The sequence below is a fragment of the Anas acuta genome, chromosome 7, assembly GCF_963932015.1.
Source record: "Anas acuta chromosome 7, bAnaAcu1.1, whole genome shotgun sequence".
NCBI classification, from domain to species: Eukaryota; Metazoa; Chordata; class Aves; order Anseriformes; family Anatidae; genus Anas; species Anas acuta.
In genome coordinates, this window is record NC_088985.1 from 35,776,637 (window position 1) to 35,799,659 (window position 23,023).

Genomic DNA, 23,023 nt, shown 5'->3' on the forward strand with positions numbered 1-23,023 from the left:
AATGGGGCTCTTATACAGCCAGGGAGAGTTTATATTTCTGTATGACCGTGCTTCTGTGAACAAGTAATCAATGTGACTGTATCTGACATGCTAAGACAAGGGGAACTTGCTTGCTGAGGATGCTGATTATTGACTAAGGGTGACTAAAGTAATACTGTTCCACTCCTGATACAAGGAAACACATGCTGAACCTTCCAGACCTTTAGGGCAAAGTCTGCTAAAGTACTTGAAGTACTTTTATAAAGCATTCCAGCTTTCAGCAGGTGAGCCATTAAAGCCTGTGGCTTCAGCCATGTGCCTAAATGAAGAGGGAGAAGAGGTGCTCTAGGAGAACTCTACTACATGGAAACGAAACTAAATTGAATTTTGGAAATGAGAATTTTGGTATTTTGATCGTAATTTATTCAAAATATGCCATAAGTTGAATGCAGTGTGTGTGTCTGCATTTCTTCTGTACTTATCATTCACAATTAAAGATTGTTTTTGTTTCGTTTCCATAGTTAGCTAAAATATACCCTAGCAACCCCACAAAGTAACTCAAAAATAGGCATTTCTCTGCTCTACCATTTAGACTGTTTAGATAAGACGTATCCATTAAGTGCCTTAAAGATTAAATTATTCTTACGCAGCTGTAATTTTTAAGTAGCAATAAAAACATTGTTGCTGCAGTTTTTAATTCTCTCTTGTGAAGCGTATTTTTAAAGGAAAAGAACAATTTGCATATGATTAATTAAAACCTTTTTCATTGCTCCATTGAGGTTATGTTGGACAGTTGTATTTAGATGAACAGAAGTAATGCAGAAAATTACTATGGTATCTATAGTAACAGAATATGAATGTGATGTTTGACAGTAATAGGCAACTGAATAAAACACATTGAATTTTTAATGAATTTTGTATTTTCAGTATAATCCTGATAGAGAAGATTGTGTTTATCTTCGTCATTGCAAAAAGTGTTGTTTATAAAAGCTGGCAAATCTGATGAAAGTCTCTTCTCCTTACAAGTTGAGAGCACAGCCTAACAGGCTGCTTTATGCAAGCAATTTGTATACATGCACCTTTAACGCCAGGCTTGTCATCGAAATGCGCATAAATCCTGAGAGAGTGCTTTCTATAAGCTTTTTGTAAGTAAGGATTATGTTAGTCACATAGTTGGAAAATGATACCAGAATGGAACTTAATAACATGTGGGAAGACAGCGAAGGGTAACTTTTGACCCAGCTCTGGCGTAGTTACTACAAAATTGGTATTGACTTTCTTCAGGATTCCTGTCAGCTAAAATGCTGGAAGCGTGATCACTAAGTTAACATGCCTGTAATGCTAAATTTTGATTACGGATACAAATATTATTGATGTTTAAGTGAGTGCAATGAATTTAAGTAGCTTTGCGCATTCATCTTTTATTGATGGAACTAGAATATCTTCAAAGGAAGAGGTGAGATCATATCATTGCTAAGAGTGAATTGAGTAATTTAATAAATATGGTGTGTTATGTTACATAAACAATAGGAACATACATCATTCCTTTTAATCTATTTGTTGTTGCTGTTGTTTTTCAGTGATTTCTGAGAACTTGTACCTAAACCTTTTCAATGTGTTCATTATCTCTCAGTGAATTCATTGTACGTGTTCATTATTCTCTATCTGATTTGGTTTAGCTGGCCACAAAGAGTTGCAGGGAAAAAAATTGCTGAGGCCTGCCACTGAATTAGAAACTGGATTTTGAGTTATACTGAGTGAGTTTTAAAAAGCACAAGCACTAATCTCTATTTTTTTTATGTTTAATTTTTAATATGTTCCAACACACCAATGTTATACTATTTTTTTCTTTGCCATAAATTGACTGTGTAGTGTCCAGAAAGCTACTTAGCACAAAGCTCATAGTTTACAAGAATAGATGTGTTTAATAGCTTTCAACGGGGTCCAAAGTACAGCATATAATAGTAGGGTGGGAACTGCAACTCTGCTTTTTAGTAGAGCAGAGGATTAATAAGAACAGGAAGAGAAAGGAGACTGAGAAAGAGAGCCATGATTGCTCATACAGAAAAGTTTAAAAAGTGTCAGTGAGTGCTAATTTCTGTACACATTCAAGAGCTTTAAAAGCAGTGGTTCATCAACAAATTATACAGTTATAATCCCATTAATAAAAATAGCAGAATCCTAAATTTAGCGTATGATGTTCACAACAGTTCTTGCAGAACGAAATGTTGAACATGGTCATTTTCCCTGTCAAAATTGCACTCGTAGCAAGTTCGGCTCTGAAAAGTGGTCAGCTTGTGAGCATATCTCAGCCTGCTCTGGTGTGCAGCACAGCAGAAGCATTCGGCTTGCTACCTGCCTTCCAGAATAATTCGCCAGGCAGACTTTTTAAAATGCTAATTAAAACACCCTTGTAATCAGATGGCAGGTGTAAGAGTAACAACTAAAGAGATTTGATTATAAGTGGTTCTCAGAAACATGGTAAGCAACTGATAGCCAGGTAGAAGAGCTTCTTTGTTTACGTAGCATTTATGTAAATTAGCCTGTAATCAAATATACACTTGCTTTTTCCTTGTAGGCCTCAATTAACCTTCCTTTTCTATTCCTACCACATAATTTTTTTTAATATAAGTAGACTATGACTTAAGGCTTCCAGTAAGGAATGTCTATGTTGTGGGTTGCTTGCTAATTAGTTCTGTTTAGCTCATTCACTAAATCTGCCTATTTTAGCAACATTTAAAAAGTTTTAATACTTTGTTTTCCTCAGTATGAGCAACTGTCATTCTGAAAGGCACAGTATCTGGTCATAAATAATCGTTGGAGATAGTTGATTTCTGACTTCAATTATCCAAGTTTGGAAGAAGAAAATGGGACCTCATGGAAAAAAATATCACAGCAAATATCATTGAAGCCATCTCTTCAAAATATTAAACTCCATTTCCTTGGACATATACCAAAACAATCACTGCAAAAATATCTTCTTGATTTTTGAGCTTCTTAGGATTACATTTTCCATCAGAAAATCCACATTAAGTTATCATTTCTTTCTTACTGTTACATTAAGCTGGATTCTTCTTTGTACTGCTAAAACTCACCGATCCATAATCTGTAATGTTCTCTGTAATCCTCCAAAAAACTCACATGATTCTTGTCAGAGCCTTGCTAAATATTTTGCTCTGTTGTGCTTCTGAGTTGTAACATGTACTGCAGTGGTGAAATGCATTTAACTTTCTCTACAGGTACTGATTGTTTTATCAGTTACCACAGTATGTTGATGCCAAACATCTAAGTGCCTGAAACCACCCTTTCTGTTAATTATTGGTTAAAATATCTTTGGTTCTGAAATTCATTATTTTTTTTTTAAACGTGGTGGTTTGGTGGACAGCCAGTTCCATGGCAGGTTAAGAACTCTGTTCCTTAATTAAAACATCCTTTTGTTTCTATTTTAGGTTGAAATTAGTCCTCTGGAAAATGCAATAGAAACCATGCAACTAACAAATGATAAGATCAATAATATGGTTCAACAGCATTTAAATGATCCAAATCTACCCATTAACCCTCTTTCTATGCTACTTAATGGCATTGTGGATCCTGCAGTCATGGGAGGTTTCACAAACTATGAGAAGGTAACATAAAAATTAACTGTCCTGCAGTAATTCACCTCTTGCAACCTCCAAACATCTTCAATGCTACAGAACATGTGTATGTGTTTGTGTATAAGACTATGTGAGTGTCCCCTAATGCATGCTTTGTAAAACGTTGCTTAAAACTTACCTTTTCATGTATTTCTGATATTTGTGGATAAGTTCTTGCCTTTTCAAATTTGAAGTAAAAGATTATATGCTTAGCAGCAAGAGTACTTAATGTAGGGATGTGGTAGGCGCTTGCTTGCTAGAATTACAAACTGAGATTGATGACATTTCCAATGTGTGCTCTCATGCGCTTGGACACGGACCCGAAGCAGGAATTTCTGAGTGAACTTCAGTGACCAAATAACTGATTGCAATTTTCTCTTTTGCTTTCAAATGCATGAGTTTTTTAAGGATTAATGAAGTGCTAGAGACTTTCTGAGACAACAGTCAGTTGCAATATTTCTAAATAATCTTAACTGCATGTTACAACATTAGCTTTTAAAGATATATGCAAGAAGATACTAACATTGGAAAACTATACACACCGTATCTGATATTCATGTTTGAATATTAATCATATTAAACTAGCATACATAAGCAACATGAATTTTCTAAAATAAATTGTGAAGGTATATGCTGACTGACAAGTCATTGGATCAAGCCATTTCTGTCCTTCAGAAATTGTCACGTTTTTAATCTACCAAAATGTCTTATATCCTGAGAACTGCTAAAAAGACTCAGGAATGTGCCAAGCACAAGTCCTTTGTGATATTGCGCACAAAATTTGGTCTTGACATCCATGTGCTCGTCTACCCCTTTACTGATTTTGAAGGGTTTATGTATTAATCTTAAACATCATTAGATTATGTATCTTCTCTGAGATGTGTTTGTAGCTATTACTGCCATTTTCCAGAACTTTTGGGTTGATTCATTTGTATTTGCTATAGGTAATTCTTCCATGGTAGTCTATGTTGGTTCATTTTCTGAAATAACCGTTCATATTTCTCTCTTGACTAGGCTTTTTTTAATGAAAAATATATGCACGAGCATCCAGAAGATCATGACAAGATTGAAAAGCTGAAGGATCTGATAGCTTGGCAGGTAAAAATTTTAAGTCTGATTGGCCTTAAAAAGACAGTTGAGTGTCACTTTTGAGAAAATTCTGAGTGGTTGTTTTTTTTTGTTTGTTTTAGTGTTGTTTTTTTTTTTTTTTTCACGGCAGTACAGTGTAAAGATCACGTTACTCAAAACAGAAAACATTTTGTAATAATGTTGGTTGATTTATTGGCAATTTAGTTTTGAGTTTTAACTTTCTAAGGCTGATTTTTGAAAATTTTCTCAAACGTTCAGGTAGAACACTTAACGCTGAATCCTCCTACTTACATGCTTTGAGAGAGTATTTCTTCACATATTCACTTCTTCCTTCAAACAGCGTTTTCCATTTGTATATATACGTATATCACCTTTTAGTACACAATATTAGATGTGAAAGTTACAAAACTTAAATGCAAAATATTTAATAAATTTATCTAGGCCTTGCTAACCCTTTGCTTCATTTGCTGTAGAACTTAACATGGCACAAAAATATTCATGATTCATAAATGCCACATTATGTGGTGAAATTACCTGCTATTTTTATGACATATTAGAACAGAAATCATTTGAATGTAAGATTACACAGATAATATTTCCAGAACTGTCAACAGAACCCAGATTTTGATTCCAATGCCTTAAACAAAGCAGGTACCCTCTTGCATAAAGAAATGCACATATATATACCAAAGAATATTTTGCAGGACAAACAGGAAACAATTCCAATTTTGTTCCAAATTCATATGGTGGACATTTTCCAGTGGTCTCAAGATATTTTTGTGATAACTAACAAAAAAATATGACTGGAAATGTTTTTCCCATAGAAGAACAAAGTGCATCATTGCCTTTTTATATTCAATTTTATTTTTATAATAAAAGGAATAATTTACATTTCTATAGAACTCAATTTTAGAGGTAGCAGAATCAAAGATACAGAATTAAAAAAAAATCCTCTGAAGGCCATAAAACTATCACTGAATAAAAACTCTTGGTTTGAAATATATATATATATATATTTATTTACTTACTCATTTTCCTGTGAGCTTTTACAGCAGATTAGATTTTAGGAGCTTTAAGCTCTATAGTGGAAAGTAATTTGATCCCAGAAGACTGACTTCATGTCAGCTCTCTGCTTTTGCCTCTGATAGAGCTACTTCAAATGAATTACAGACACACTTTTCCTCAGCACAGATTCACTTTGGTGATGTGTGTGTTAAAATAGTAATACTATTTTAAAATACATATTGCAGCTAATCACATTATAGTTTAATTATTCAGTGGTTTTAAGTTCATAATTTCCCATCTGTTTTTCCCATAATTCCAAAGAAAATAAGAACCAGAAAGATAAAGGGATCAAAATAAACTTTTTTTTTAAATTATTATTATTTGAAAATTCTTTTCACCGAAAGGTGTAGCCATTTCAGAATGGAAATCAGTGATTATAAATTACCATAGTGTTTTTATATATATTTAGTTTATTCTAAAACTTAAGCATTTTCTAAAATCTTTTCAGTTTTCAGAACACATCATAACTTGATGGGAGCAGGGTGGAGAGCTCATGTAATGAGAGAGTTGTTATGGAAACTTTCCAAACTAAGGCAGTGGTTTGAATTCATCAATGACTTGACAGTGATTGAAAGCAAAAATGAGTTTTCATTTTTCAATAATGTGGTTCTTGGTGTTTTGTAATCACACAGAGATTTTCTTTATGCTCTATAAATCAATCTGGATATATGAAATCGTCTGACAGTTGTATTATCAGCTGACTATTTAAATTAAGTTTTTTTATTCCCTTACCTCACCTTTGTCTCAGTCGTGCTTTGGAATTCATGCTTTTCAGGACATTGTCCTTTTATAATACCCATGAATGATTTAATTAAAATAATTGTTTGTTTCTTTCCATTGTTTTTTCATACAAATATTGCTAGTAAAGCAAAGTCCATTTTTACCTTAGTCCTTTTTCCCATAGAAAAATTAGTTTCCATGTAACTATATCATTCCAAGCGTATCTTTTTATTTTAACATAAAGATAATGAAATCAATCATTGATGATGTTAGTCACTCACCATTTAGCTAATATATTTACAGCATAAAAAACTCTTATGTCACATAAAAATCTTAGGTTACTTTTACATAGCTAAAAGAATTGTGGCACGCAGAAGGTAAGTTTTATAGTCATATTTTAAGACATCATTATTACAAAAGGATTTTATATTAAGCTGTTTAATAATTCAAATTTATGTACCCTTTTCATAGTTTTTGGCCAAGCAGATCAAGATATTGAAGGGAAAAGGAAGGGAAAAAAACAGGGAATATTATTAAGTTGCAAAATCAACAAAAATTGTTTAGAATCAACAAAAAATGAAGATTGATGGGATAGATGCTGTCTTGAGCTGGTTTCCTTTCTCATTCAGCTCATTCTTTTCTAGTTCCGTTTCTTACTGTTACCTTTACTTTCTCCCTTCCCTCCCCAACCATGGGGTACTCTGTAGGATGTTTTGAAATAAAGCCGTAAGCAAACGCATCAATTGTTCCAAAGCCAAATGAATCGGCAGGACAAGGAACAGGGCAAAGCCTGCTGCTGTCTCTGCATCAAAGGTTCACGTAGGTTAAAAATTCAATGGCTCATAACCAAATTTCCCGATGTCAGTGTCTGGAAAGGAGAAGCAGAAAGAATTTTGAGGTTAACAGACAAAGTTTGTTTCACTAAATGAGCAACGAGGCCAGGAGCCGCCGGCCTTTAGGTGCCCATTGTGCCAGCCCAACCACGCCACGAGCCCTCCTTTCAGCTTGTTCCTCCGAGGGGCAGAAGCTCACAACAGCTCACCAGAGCCCAGCCTCCTCTGCACCCCTCCTGTCTGCTAATTACCGCCGAGCAGAAAGAGTAATTAAGGCAAACACCTTCACTGCCTTCACGTTCACTTCTTGTCATCGCTCTAATGAGGTTCGTGACGCTGCAGCCTCCACTTCATCTTCTCTGTGAATTCCGTATCATATGTCACGAGTGCATGATGTGCAGTTTGTGAACTGCTGTGTTCACACAGAGAAGAGCCTGATCTCGACAATTTCTTCATGTGCAGCAAATTAAAGCTGTGCACCCAGGTCTGCTGCCACAGGGTCCAGCGGGGAGCTCCCCGCAGAGCTAACCCTGCCGCTTGCCAGCCTGCGTGTCTCAGCCTCTGCTTAGCACCTGCACTCAAAGGCAGCACCTACATTATATATAATATATATATTTTTGTGACTGGGACATTTCTCTAAATAAATAAATTAATTAATTAATTTCTTTTACTTCATATGCCCTGATTTTCTTTACACTGGAGATGCCCGGTGCCTAGGACAGGCTCATTAGTGCATTTTGTGCTTTTAAAAATGAGCTCAGAGCTGGAGCTTCAGACCCCGCATGTACTTCATCTGGGCTATTTGATTTTTTAAAAAAGAATCTATTTAAAAAGTCAGCAGGTTCTTTTAAATAAATGAGCCGAGTGACCACTTACCCCTACAAAGCAAGAGGGTCAGAATGTGGCCTGGTAATTACAAACATTGTGAAATTCATTTACTTATTCAGAGCAGAGAAGTTTTCCAATTTATTGCTTAATTTTAGTAGAGTGCAAATCCATATGACTATAAATAAAACTGACTACAGCAAAAAAATGTTGTCTTGGCTATCTTTTAGGAAAAGAAACCGTGTCCATTTAAATAGTGCCCAAACACAATCATCTTGATAAGATTTCTTCAGTTTGTTCATGTGTAATTCATCTGTGTTTTTATTATTCTACTTACTAATAAAGCTACTCATTCTGATTGCTGCCTAGTCTTATTAGAAAAATCTGTTTTTAATCAGTATTATGATTTAATTATGAATTATTAAGAAGAAGCCTCTTAGCTTGATAGCTGCAGAGAATATCTAAGTCAGAATCAGAGCACTGTGTGGGCTGAAAAGGACCTGGAAGAGGAAATATTTTTCCTAAGCTGCAGATACAAAACTCTAATGGTATATCTGGATTGCTGTGGGAATGAAAATGTCTCTCTTAAAACATTTTAAAAGGTCAGCTACACCTCCACACTATGAACTAATTATATAATCCTGTGTTGGCATGGATATTTTGTGACAGAAGCCTTGCAAATAGATGATTATTTTCAGTTACAAAAGAGAGCTAATTTCATTATTTTGTTCTCAAAGAAAATAAAATATTTTTTCTAAGGAGAAACGTAGCTTTCAGCATTTAAAGCTGTATATTTTATTAATAAATATTGCTCTGTGATATATACGTGTCCAAGGATGTAGCTCATTTGCAGTTAGGGATAGCATTTACTAAAGAAAACATATAGATATTTCCTCCTTCAAGGTTTTATTCTCCCGAAACTGGTAAAGGACTGATTTTAATAACCAAGTGTGAGAGTCATCATTCATCAGTTTGCCATTTTAAAGTACAGCACGTATGAGGGCTTGCGAACATATCATAATAGGAATATTTGTGCTGCCAGATAAATTCAGCTGTGCCTCCAGTGCATGATTGCGGGGCAGAACTGTGGGTATATTAATTTCAAAGGACTGTGGGTAACAGTCCAAAAAGGAAAATAATGTATAACATTTTTTAGATCCTTTTTTACTATGTTGTGCTTCATGTAAAATGGTCTTTATTATTGCTGTTATTCCATGAGATCTCTCAATCTTGCTACCTACGTGGCAATCTTGCCCTAATATTTAGCTGGGAGAGGACTCAGCACACTAAGGGTGATGTGGTTGTGCTTTGCAGATCCCATTCCTGGCAGAGGGCATCCGCATTCATGGGGAGAAGGTGACAGAAGCACTGAGGCCATTCCACGAGCGGATGGAGGCTTGCTTCAGGCAGCTAAAAGAAAAAGTAGAAAAACAGTACGGTGTCCGAGCTGTGGTAAGTTGCCTGCTAACTTCATGCTTCAAACAGATGTGGAATTTCTGTGAAACTCAGGCAATTCTGTTTGTCTCTGTTTTAATTCTCACTGATTAAAAAAGCGATGGCGATGCAGGATGGGCTGGTTGTTCTCTGGTCAACACTTGAAACCATCAAATCATTAAATACGAAAATATTAAATATCATTAAAGATGCTGTAGAAGATGTTCAGAAAACCTTAGTACTTTGATTTGCTAGCATGGAAACAATTTTTAAATAGCCTGTTCCTTGGAAATCCAGATAATTTTCTGGATTCTTCCAGAAAATCCTTCAGTATTCTATTTTTCAGGAATTGTTCAAAAAGTAAATCTCTACCTAAGATGATATGGCACAATTATTCTACAGCCAAATGTCACCCTGCTGTTGATGTAGTTCCTTTTCAGGACCTCTGTCAGGGTCTACAGCGATGTGCAGCCTGCATCTTGGATTTTCACACACTCTTGCACCACCCTAAATGCGGGCTGCTGCTACTTAATGATTAAGCTGCTACTTAATGAGATCTATTAGTGCTGGCGTTGATGATTTTGTCGTTCCAGCAAGTGATTTTCAGTTTCTGCTTCATCTTTAAGTCCCAGACAAGAAGTTGGTGGTGTTTCCAATGAGGTGGTGTTCTGTTTTTGAGTGTTAACCATAGGGGAAGAAGGCCAAAAGGCTGCAAATAGCTTCTCAGTTGAGAATATAATTGATAATTTTGTCAAAAGCTGTACAAATTGCATGCTATTGTGTGAATGAGTTTTAAAAAGCCAGGACTTAAGAAGCAAATGGTTGGAATTGCTTTAGGGCTGCATGTGCAGACCCGATGTCCTAACAGTGCATTGCAGACTGCTGGGGTAGTTTTATCTTTATCTACTGGTAGTACTGACAATGATGTTGTAAATGTGCTATAATTCATAGGTTTATTTGTGAAATTGCAGTAGTTTGTGGAACTTGCATATGCAGTGTTTATCTTCTACCTTGTTACTGCTCCGGAATACAAAGGATGTTCGTGTATTTACCAGAAAATAGACTCATATATCCTCTAATGCAGGGGAAGCCAACATATCGTGTGCCAAGGTACTTGCAGTCTGCCTGCAGTCTGATAACAAGGCATGTGGTGAAAGAGCTTCAACTTTCTGCTCAGCCTCAGTGGGATTTACTGCAGCCTTGGCTATGAAAGGGGGCCAGGAAGATGCTGCAGCAGACAGGGCAGCAAAGCGAGCCCAGTGCCATTCCTCTTTGAGAACCCAAAACCTCAAAACCTCAGTGCAATAGGATATGCCAGAGAAAATCTCTTCCTTCAGAGATTATTTTTTTTTTCCCTATAGCAATGACATTTTTTTTTTAACGATGAGATCTTATGTGGAACTTGCCAGTCTTTATAGCATCCTTCTAAGTGCTCCTCCATTTATAGTCCTTCAAATCCCATCTTGCAAATATACTAAGGTAGAGAAAAGATCAAATAATAATTTATTCCCAAGGAAAACAGACATAATTGACATTAATGATGCTTGCGTGTCAGTCACTTCAAAAATACACATTTACATCATCAGGGAGATGACTGGAAAGTCACACACAGGTGGTGTTATCTTTCTCATTTCCTTCTACCCACCAGTAAGGATTGTCAGGATTGATGGAGTTTTATTGCTTCTGTCTTCCTTGTACAGTGCCAATTTACCAGTAGTTGACAGGGTGGAAAATCTACCTGTAATTAAACAGCATGAGATTTTTATTTGTTGACTGAAAGAGTTCAATTATTTTATGCATATATCAGTTATTAATGACTGACAAAGCTTGGATAAATATTCAGAACTCTGAAATTGTCTGCATCAAAAAAAAAACTTTCATATATTTCCTTCTTACCCTAGATGTGACTCTGTAAATTGGCTCTCTTGACGTAAAGCTCCTCTTACTGGTGTGATTTTTGGTTATTTTGTTTTGTTTTTTAAAAAACACCTCAGTTTCATTTAAATATACTGACATGGCAGACACTTCAATTCCAGAGATGGGTTAAAAAAAGATGTTTGTGAAAAGCTCCTTTTTAAAGATCAGGCTTAAAAAAAAAAAAAAAAAAGTAAATTACATCGAAGCAAATGAATATCAGAATATGTTTAAAATTCTACATGCACTTATAAATAAGAATATAAATATTTCCTCTGATTCCTTTAAATTGATTTTCTTTAAATTGTTTTCTTTGTTGTTAATACAATGCATAATTAAATAATACAACATTCCACATGGAAAATAAATATTGAACCTTTCTGCATTACTTCTGGTAGCCAGATATCAGCTACACTGTGATTTAAGAAGTAAGATTTTTTATTATGATTCTTTTATTGTAGCCTTCAAGTCTGGATGACAGACGAGGCAGTCGGCCAAGGTCCATGGTGAGATCGTTCACGATGCCATCATCTTCCAGACCCCTCTCTGTTGCCTCGGTGTCTTCTATCTCCTCAGACAGCACGCCTTCTCGGCCTGGCTCAGATGGGTGAGTAAGGAATATTCATTCAGGGCTTATCTTTGTAAAGCAAGACCTTAGGTTTTTAGGATTGTCACCACCCCACCACACAAACAAAATACACACAGACTACAAAGATTTTTTAACGAAAATAAATGTAATGCTGTTCTTTGTGGTGTTAAAAACAAAGGAAAAGAAAAACCTCTAAGTCTTCAACCAAAATCCCCAAACTAACAGGAGATAAGTTATGCCCTTTTTTGAACTGCTGCAAGTGTAATTGTTTGGAACTGATCTTGTGCAACGTATGTGATGAGACGTGTGTTCGGCCAGTCTTGTAGCAGTAAACAGGTGTAGCTTGGGAGAAGGAAAGGATTAGCTAACTGCTCAATCATTTCTTCTCACTCTTGCTGCCAGAGGGAAAGCTGCTTATGGCAAGATTGTACTTCAAGAGTTATCAAGATATTTCACATGAGAACTGGGAATTCTGTTGATAAGCCCTGTCTCACAGTCGCATCCCTCAAAAGAAATAATCTGTTTTCTTTCCACTCAGCCTCAGAGCTCCCTTCTCCCTCTTCCTCCCCCCAGGCACATTCGTAACCCAGAAACTCAATATTTGACCAAGGCGGCAGTTTTTTAAAAGCCTCCTGAAGGACTGCCGACATGCAGAGATGCACTAGAAATGTTAGTGTCCCTTGTGCACCTTCAGAGGGAGTTATTGCCTGACTAGAGAGTAAAAGCATCAAGTAAAATTAAATACAGCACCTAAGGACCAACATGATACTTACCTTGATTACAAACAGTTTATGTACACATTGGGAACGAACTGCAAACAGAGCACAGTTCAGATCTCATTACATTCCCCTCTGTAACACATACATGATGAATCATGTTTATGGAAACGTAGGACAGCAGAGATGTTAAAGCACTTTCACTAGATCAGCCGTGGGAGTTGCCTTGCTGGAACTTGTGCATCTGCCATCCCAGGCTAATGGCAACTTCATTTTATCTCAGAAGTAAAATGTTTTTGTTCCCTTTTTGTTTCTCATCTTCAATTCACTCCCTTCCTGCCTCAACCTCTTTCTCTTTTCCCCTTCAAAATCATTATATGTATCTTATTTTCTCCGCTAAAAGCTACTTTCATAATTTTTGCATCTCCATCCCAGCGCTGTTGCAGTGCATGTCACTTAGCAATTTTGGAGGATCTCATGAGTCCACTCAATGTGTAAAACCGATACTCACAAAGATCACAGTGCAGCTCAGCTCCTGCCCTGAGCCCGGGGCAATACACCTGTAATACACATGAGGAAGGCAGAACAAATACCAGCACTTAGAAGAAGTGAGAAAATGCTCATTTGCTTGATCAGTGGAGCAGGAGGAGAAATATCATCAGATTTAAGAAACTTACTGAAAGACCTCTAAAATGCAAGTGACAGTAAGCATGATGTGAGTGCTGTGTCACTGCTGACTTGGAAGGAGTTTTCATGGCTTACCCATATCTGCTTGGGTTTATTTCAGTTGATCCATCTTATATTCCACATCCCCACTCTTCAGGATAGGTCACTCACAAGACTAGAGATGGAGCTATGAAAAATAATTAAAAATGGAGCTGTCTGTCTTACCAAATCACCCACCTTGTATTTTACGCTGCCGCCCAGCTTCCCCTGCTTTAGAGCTTTTAAACAGGAAAAACTCAAAGCAGACGTTGACACGGTGTGTTTTACAACTCCCAGCTCTATGTATAAATAAACCTCTGACTTGAAGAAAAGACCTTTGGGTTATTCTCTGCTTAAAATGGGCCCGTGGCAGTACAGATAGGAGCACTTAGAGGCACGAGATGGGCAGGCCCAGGCTGCCCGTGTGTCTTGCTGTAAGTTGAAAGTCCTCATGTACTTCCAGCACACATGTGGCATGCTGGCCCATTTGTATCACTGATACACCACGTACAAATAATTAATAGCACTAATAATAGGAATGCCTAGAAGGGAAGCAATTAATCACTGTGTGAAGAATGACAATTCTTCCTGTAAACCTGCAAGCTGCCTGCAATGCGTGGCCATGTGCGGGGGGCTGTCACCTCCATCCAGCACAGCGCGGCCCTCAGAAACAGCCAAAATGCACGATTCAGGCAGCTAAAATAAATGCACACTGTCAAGGGAGCTGCAGTCTGTTCCAGGCTTTGTCACTGACCTGCTTTGCAGCCCCAGGCAAGTCATTCCCGTCCTTTACTCTGTCTGTAAAATGGGATGTAAGATATTTTGTGAAGCACTTTGACACTGAGAGATAAGAAGCTCCGTCTAGCAACTAAGCTTGCAATTTTGTCTCTCAGCTCGTATGAATTTGGCTCCTGTTATGAGGGCAATGACTCAGGGGCTGTTGCTGCAGGTACTTTTCTGAGTATCTTTTCATCAAATGAGCCTAATTGTGCTGAAACTAAAGGGCCTTTAGTACTTGAAACAACAACAATAGCAACAACAACAAACAAATAGACGCAAGGTAACACAATATAGATTTTTTTCTGCTGGATATTGCTGATGATTAGGATAAATTCCCTGTGAATTATATGAAGTGTGGACCGACCCCCCAGTATTACACTGTTAGTAGTCTGGCTTATGTGGGTGCATCATCACGGCAACATAAATACTTTTCCAAAATTAAAAGGTAAGCGACTTTCCTTTGGTTGACTGTTGTTGGGATTTTATTTGTTGGTTGTTTTTTTTTTTTTTTTTTTTGTGGTTTGATTTTTCTAATACACTGATTTGTGATATCCTCTTAATTTCTGTTAGAATAATTTTAACTGGGTTCTGATTTTACTAGTATGTTAAGTTAATAGTATAAATTATAAAACACTTTAGGTCTAGCTAAGAATCTTTTAGCTAGTTAAGAGCAAAATGTCTCTTTGCCTTTTATTTAAACTAGTCATTAAAAGGTGAGATAAAAGAATGGTTCCTTTAAATTACCGAGCGAACAATTAGCTTAAAAGGGTTCCAATATTATTTAGAATAGTCTTTCCTTATAAAATAAAAACTTATTTTTTAAAAAGTGAAGTTTTACTTTAAAAATTAATTATAGCCCTAAGGTATTTTTTTTCTTTGAAGACAAAAACTTGTGTATTGTAGAAATTTCAGAAGTGGTGGTGGTGGTGTACCAGCCATGCCTGTATTCACATCTGAAGTAGATGGCTTTGGGTGTGGAACAGTCCAGGTGGGAAAACATCCACTCCTTGGCAAATACCCTGGCCCTTAGTTACTGTCAGAAAGATCATTCTTGAGTTTCTCTGTAATATCAGAACACTCTGAGCTCCTCATTCCTGTCTCCTCTTCATCACTTCATGCTGTAGGTGAATATATCTGTGCATACCCATGTCATATATACCCTAGTCCTGTGTAATTACTGAAAGAAAGTTATTGTGTCTGTGGTTAAACCTCTATACCTCATACTTCAGTGCAACAACTGGTACAGATGTGATGCTTTTTTGCTTTTCCATGAAAACAGACTGTAATTTGGATGAGTTACAAGCATTAGAAAGCTTGTTGTGTTGTACACATTCAACAGAAGCTCACTACACCACTAAAAAACAATTTTTCAACAGTTTTTCCTTTTCTAGGGAATAATTGTATCCTCTTCCTCCACCAAAACAAAAACAAAACTTAAAAAAAAAAAGCCTGTTGTGGTGCCACCATATGTATCTTGGGCTCATTTTTATATAACCACTTCCAGTGAAATTTGGGAGTTTGTGTACCTGTGAAATAGCAAATATACTAGAGAGCAGGGAAATATGTTATTGGTCCTTCAGCAGTTCTGCAGTAAATTTTAAAGTGAGACAATAACGATTGTTCTGACCTTCTGCCCACACGTTTTCTCTCCAATAGAGTTTTACTGATTAGCAAATCAACTTTAACTAAAGTGAGGCTTTTGGGACTATGAAAATTAAAATCAGGTGTTTTGAAATTTGTATTTTATTGATCTATTGAATAATTTTCCTTAGGTTTGTGCTTGAGCCCCTCCTGCCAAAAAAGATGCATTCTAGGTCTCAAGATAAATTGGACAAGGATGACCTAGATAAGGATAAGAAAGAAAAGAAGAAGGAGAAACGGAACAGCAAGCATCAAGAAATATTTGATAAAGAATTTAAACCTACTGATATTTCTCTGCAGCAATCTGAAGCAGTGATCCTTTCAGAAACGGTAACTTTATTAACACTCAATGCTTTATCCTGTTCTGAGCAGTGTTCTTTCTGGTTTTAAATAAAAATGTGGGTATTTACAATTTAGTTCATTTTTAGATCAAAAATAACTCATAGGGAATACACTTTAACATTAATACATTTCCAAGTGAATGAGAAATACAGATTTTATTTACAGTGTAAAAAATCATGGTATCTTATATAAAAATCTTACCAAAAGGTATATATGGCTATTTGGCGAAAGGACCAGATGATATATCCGAAGTAAAATAAATGCTTCCGTTTTAGCAGCCTTTTGAATTTATGGTTCCCAGTAGACTGTGATGGGTTTTCTCATATTTCAGCTGACTACTGCAAGACACTTTTGGTGGAAATGTTACAAGGTCATTCTGTGCATGGAATTACGTACTCTTGAAAGACTATTTTAAGCAGAAAATCGTAAGCAATTCCACCAGTGGCTGTGTATAAGCATATTAACTACAGGGCATATCTCGTTTAAACCCTCTCTTCTTGGTGTATATTTAATTCACTGAAACTATCCTGAAGGCTTAGGTAACTTCAGAAGTTTTAGTTCTGAAATGGAAAGCAAGCCCATCCTAAGCTGGAGCAGGGATTTCATGAACTAAGCGTAACCTCTGAATCTCTGGCTGGACATTTGTTTTGAGGCCAATAGTTTAAAACTTGCCCTCAAGAAATAAATGTAATGCTCTTTTAAAGATTTGCACATGTGCTAGTAGAGCCAACTTTTAATTCAGTGAATGCTGTCATTGGTCGTTCTGTCATTTACATTGGACTTTGGAAACGATTCCTCTCCGCCCTTGATGTCCTCTACCTCCTTCTGCTTGGTATTTGTAGCCGAGTATTGCTTAGATGTTCAGCCATAGTTCCTGTGTTTTCTGGATTTGCTCTTTCTTTTCCATCCAGAGATGATCTAATCTCTCAGATGTGTCTCCTGACATCAGGGAAGATCAGAGCCTTATTCTGTCTGATATGGCCGTGGGCCCTGTATTAGCTTAGCAAAAACTCAGATAAAATCCCTGTGCATCCCCCAGGCTTTTCACCCGAACTCCTTTGAAGTCAGTGACAATTTTCCCATTGATTTCAGTAATTTTGGGATCAGTCCTGGTTTGTTTAAGTGGAAATTGCTCCTATCAAAACCAGTTTTCAGACAGCAAATACATTGTGCATAAATACCCGTGCCTCATTTTTTTCACACAATGCTTTCCACTCTAGAGGTGTTAGGCACATTGCAGCAGTCATGTTTTGTCTAAACCTGAACATTGCAGTGGCAGGGCTTGCACTCACACCTCCCAGATCCCTAACAGACTGGCGGAGTTTGTGGGAGAAGAGCCACAAGAGAAGGAAGTTTTATTTTGGAGCAGCTCAGTCAGTTGGATTTGCGCAGAACCCCAGGACCAGATGGGAGGCATCCAAGGATGGTGAAAAAGCTGGCTGATGGCAGTGCAAGGTCACTGCCATCTCTGGGAGGTCTTGGATATCAGAGAAGTTTGCTTATGACTGGAGAAATGCAAATGCTGACTGCACCTGCATGCAAGAAGGGCAAAGCAGGCTGACCGGGGAACTGCAGTCTGGTCAATCAGCTCACCTCAAACCCTGTGAAAATCACAGAGCAAACCTTCTGGAAGCCCTTCCCAAGTGCACAAAGGACAAACAGGTGGTGGGAAGCAGCCTGCATCTGTTTGCCAAGGGCAGGCTCATTTACTTCTGAAGACTCATCCTTCTACACCATCAGGCTAGTGCCATTCGCTGCCAGTTTCAGTGGATGAAGTTTACCCCTTCAACCTCTTTGAATTCACATCCCCATATGCATTGCTACTCGTTTTAACTCTTCACTGGCCATGCTGTGCTTGTTCTGAGGACCTCTGTAATCGCTGGACCTCTGCAGCATGAAAGGAAAGCAGCACAGCATTCCTGGGCCAGTGTTTGCTGGAGGCAGAGATCTTAAAACCTGGAAAGGGGGCATCAAAACCCTTCCAGGCACATTCCCGTTTGTCATCTGAGGAGGAGAAATTAACAAAATCCAACAGAGTTTTCCTCTCTTCCCCTAGTTGAGATCTTTCAGTGCATGACTGGTATGACTAATTTTCCCCTGGTTATAGAGAAGGAAGGAAATTAAATGCCAGAATTAGTTACTCACAGTTACTCTGAGCTTCTTGAAATCCACAGATCAATAATAAGAAATGCAGTTTAATGGTAAGAGGAAAAAGCCTCCTTTCTAAGTATCTGCAAACTACTCGAAAGAGCTCCAAAATGACCAGGTCAATTTTTAATGCTTGGTGTTAATGTGGTTCGTTTTCTCTAGTATATGAAATAGAGGAAACACTCGAGATTAGTTTACAGAGTGGTTGTACAATTCCCCCTGCTGTCTTCAGGAATTTTGGAAAGATAATGTCAAGTCGTTTAAAGATAAAATTTGTCTTCTGTTAAAATTGCTGCACTCGGGAGAGATATGTCCCCTATTAATTATATAGAGGAGAAATCATTATCTTTTGTAAGAACTCAAATTTTCCATTGTTCTACTTTTGTGGGCTGCGTTTTGTACAAGTTCCCTTTTTAAAGTCAAAATTACTCCCAAAGCAATGGTTCTGCTGTGCTTTATAAAGGAAAAGGCATTTTGATTTCTCTTGTACTGGGACCTTGGAAGTAGGAAGTTTGCTAGCTTTAAAAAAAAAAAAAAAGAGAGGAAAAAAAAGAAAAGATGATGGAATGGGAAAGTGAAATACTTTCTTTTTTTTTTTTTCTAAAAAAAAGTTGGAACCAAAGACTGATGATAATTTGAAATTAAAACATATATTTAAAGAGCTTTTGTAGTGAGATTTTAATCTGCTATTAGTTGCTGTAATATTTCATATTATAGTTACTGGATTCCTTCCACTGAGAATTTTAGAAGTAACTTGTAGCATTGCTAATTCACTTAGCGTATTCCTCTTATTTGGTGAAGTTTCTAACAGAACTTCAACTCTGACTTCTAAAATACTTGGAGGTTTTTGCAGCAGAAGACGTTCTTTTCCTTAGTACCATGACAATTTATAGGCACCTCCAAGAAAATGGATGGAAGAGTACCAGCCAGCTTGGGTTTGTCGGTGCCAGATCAGGCCCAACCCTTCTTACTTCTTCATGCAGCAGAGCAGGAGGCTCAGCAGGCACCTGATGTGCTGATTTCAATGTGCCTCCTCGCACATCTCACCCAACATTCCCACCAAGGTGATGTAGTCTAGCTGAAGGTGATGCTGAAGAACACATAGCGACCTGGAAGACCTGCAGTCAGCATTAACATGGGTGAGGCAGAGTAAATGAGAACCCACAGTGGGTTTGGACAGTGGGATTTATCAAAATAATCTGTGTAGCACGCAGTGTGTGTTCAGCCTTGTCATTGTCAGGTAAGAGGGCAGCAGCCCCACCACGCAGACAGCGGCCATTCCCATCGCTGCAGAGCCACTGCTGCTCTGTCAGATACCATGCTGTCCGATGCAATAGATATTTCTGTCACTGGGGTGCACTTTCTTATGCAGGAACTTATTTTTTTACCAATTAAATAAATCTGCCTGGAAGAACATGAGAAGATTATACAGTTGTGTATGTGGAGCCATTTTCTCTAGTTATATGGTTAAATACTTCTTTTTTTTCAGATTTCTCTGTACTTGTAATGAATTTTCTGACTGATCAAAACCCAAACTCTAATTACAGAGATCTTGTACTGCTCTGATCTTATCAAAAGATAAATTAAATGCTTTGGTATGTGAAGATCATCAGTAATGTCTTTATAGTTTTCTGGAGATTTATATCTTCTTTTAAGTGTCGCATAAACTTCTTTAACATAAATTCTCTTTGTTAGTTCTTTGATTCCAGAGGCTGATAGCAAATCTAACACTGAGGCCAGGTATTTAACAGACCGTTCGAAAGCTTATGTTAGTAATCAGAATAATAGGCTGTACATTTTATTGATTTAGTGACATCTAACATTGCTCACCATTGATCTCGCCTTTGTCAGACTAAAAAAAATTAGCAATGGGTTCATTATGGATTAGCAGTCTCCAAAGAGTTCATATTCCCTAGCAGAACCGTGGTGTATATGAACCTTAAGAAAAGAAACAAGCTAGTCAGTCATATAAGAAGTTAAAATTTATTTTAGTTAAGTAGCTATAAACCAGGTTAACTTGTAAACTTGATTTTATGTTTTATTTTAATTTTTTTTATTTTTGTCTTTTACTTGCATTGGAGGTTTCCTGATCAACTAGTACATTTTTCTTAGTTGCTTTTTTTGTGATTTTATACCTCTGAGAAAGCAATTACTGTGCTTATCCATTCCACTAAAAATATGCTTTAAAAGATCTTGAAAGAAACCTTTGGAGTCTTTGGGACTTGAATTTTAATATCAGGCAAACTTCTGAAAGGTTAATCGGAGGTCTTTGTGAAAAAAAGTTGCGTACTTTGAGAGCCTTCTAAGAGAAATTACCATAGAGACCTTTATGCAAGCCCCTCTAGGTTTTGTTTCTGAAAATACAAGGAGGTACTCGTGTACTCTTCTCCTTCACCATTGTCATTGGTGAAATGACAAAATTATTCAAAAAGCATGAATTTATTGCAGCTTCCATTTTGCCCTAATGCATCACCTTGGCAATCCTTCCCATCTTAACTTTAGGCTGCGGCTCCATTTTCTGTGCGCTCCTTAGAATTAACAAGTTGCTCTCCTCACTGTGATTGATGGAAATTTGGGGGACAGTGGATGGGAAAGAAACAGTAGAGTTCAGAATCAAACTTAATGAATCACTTATTCAATTATTGCAATAGTAGTTGGTCATAAGATTACAAGTATCATTTCAGGTTTTCTGATGGAAAAGTTAATTGGATTTTGAAGTGAAACAATAGGTATATTTCAGTGAATTAAATATAAGCACAAGAGTTTATATTTTTTGAGCATTCAAACAATTAGAGAGAGATTTTAAAGGAAAGTATAGCCATGTGAGAAGAAAAGATTCTGAATGTCATACAGTCATGAAGGCTTACTTACCTTACTTATTACTGTAACATGCTAAGCAAGTGTTTTGGGATTTGGCTCATTGCTTCAGAAAAATATGCTAGGCTATAGGAAGGTGTATGCATTAAGTCTCATTGCTATTCCTGGGAAGACAGGAAGAGCATTTTGAGCTGTAAAATACTGCATTAAATCAGAAGAGTTGTATGTTATCATTGCCTTGTTGCTGTTGAGGAAGTACTGGGAAAATACAGCAGTCACAAAGTTGGCTGCTCAGTAACAATGTGTATTCCTTTACCGTCTAACCTTGATGAGCTGTGGTGGTCAGTATCCACTTATATTCATGCCATGTTGCAGGGAAACAATTGGGATTTTCATTGTTTTTGTCCCTGTGCAGATCAGCCCTCTACGACCACAGAGACCAAAAAGCCAGGTCATCAACGTCATTTCAAGTGAAAGGCGCTTCTCCGTCTCTCCTTCACCTCCCAGCTCCCAAGTGACACCACCCCCAATAACTCCGCGGACAAAACTTTCTTTCAGCATACAGTCCAGTAAGTCTTTAATTACATTTTGTTTTCCCAGAATATTTTTTGCAGAACAACTTCCTACGGGGAATTGTGTTTCCTGAGCATCACGTTGACCATCACGCTTTGGGATGAGTTCTTCTAGTTTATTTTTTCTCATCACCATGGGATGTCTTTTGCAGGACTAGGAACAACTTACCCCTTAACCTGGCATTTACCAACAACAAAAATCATTTAAACATTTTACAAAAGCAAAATTGTTGCATTGGAAAAGTTTATTTTCCTTTTCATACAATCAACAATTGCATAGATATTTAATAATTGTCAGAAATTAGTGTTGAACTTGATTCTGTATTGGATTTGGGATATTTGGGAGCATAAAGGATGAAAAAACAACCCTGCAATGTAATTGTACCTTAAAAGAATGTTTATTTACTATGTAGTGAGTACAAGCCAAAGGAAAAAAAAAATTTCCAATGTTTTAGGGTTTTTTGACATTGAAGTCTATCACTTAGCTGTTCTGTAAAATACCATATGTTTATTTCAGCCTTCAGGAAACCCTACTGCAAATCTGGGTGTAGTACATCACATATTTCTTTTACAATGCTGTTCTCCAAAAACTGGAGAACAAAAAGCTAGCTTGTGATAAATTACCTTTTGGCACATTTACCCAAATGCTAATACACCAGTCAAATGTTAAATATTAGTATAGAGGAGAATAGATTGAGTTTAAATATATATATATATATATAAAAGATCTTGTTTGATGGTCATTTTGGTTTATTTACTTTTTTGATACTTAAATCCTTTTCCCTTAAATAAGGAGTGTTTGGAAAGTTCTTGTTGCCATTTGTGAAAATATGTTCTGTAAGCACAGGAATGTTTATTCTACAAATGTATAGCAACAGAACTGTCTTCTAAAAGACATGTGGCTTTGCTTAAATGATTTTGGAATTGTTGGCTACAAAGATATTGTGGAAGAGTGATAAACAAGCTCAAACCAGTTCAATGCTTCCGTTGCTTAGTCAGACACCCCAAACCACTATTTTGATAACTGGGAACTCTCTCCTTTCTTTAAATTTTTGATAGCCAAAACTTATGAGTATATAAAAAAAAATGGAAATACAAAGAATTACAGTACATGTACTCCTACAAATAAATAAATAAATTAAAATTGAATTAGATTATTTCTTTTTATATACAATTTATTAAAAACAACTCAATCTCCTTTTTTAAAAAGGATCTGAAA

General features: G+C 36.8%; 1 protein-coding gene across 2 annotated transcripts in view; it reads left to right on the top strand.

Moving 5' to 3' along the window:
* DOCK1 (dedicator of cytokinesis 1) overlaps positions 1 to 23,023 on the top strand; it is a 258,548-nt gene that overhangs the window by 221,965 nt on the left and 13,560 nt on the right. For both annotated transcript variants that reach the window (XM_068689180.1, XM_068689181.1), the window contains exons 45-50: positions 3,429 to 3,605; positions 4,629 to 4,712; positions 9,461 to 9,598; positions 11,956 to 12,101; positions 16,057 to 16,255; positions 21,648 to 21,801. In XM_068689180.1, coding sequence (XP_068545281.1) covers positions 3,429 to 3,605; positions 4,629 to 4,712; positions 9,461 to 9,598; positions 11,956 to 12,101; positions 16,057 to 16,255; positions 21,648 to 21,801 — 898 coding nt within the window. The remainder of the gene's footprint in view (positions 1 to 3,428; positions 3,606 to 4,628; positions 4,713 to 9,460; positions 9,599 to 11,955; positions 12,102 to 16,056; positions 16,256 to 21,647; positions 21,802 to 23,023) is intronic.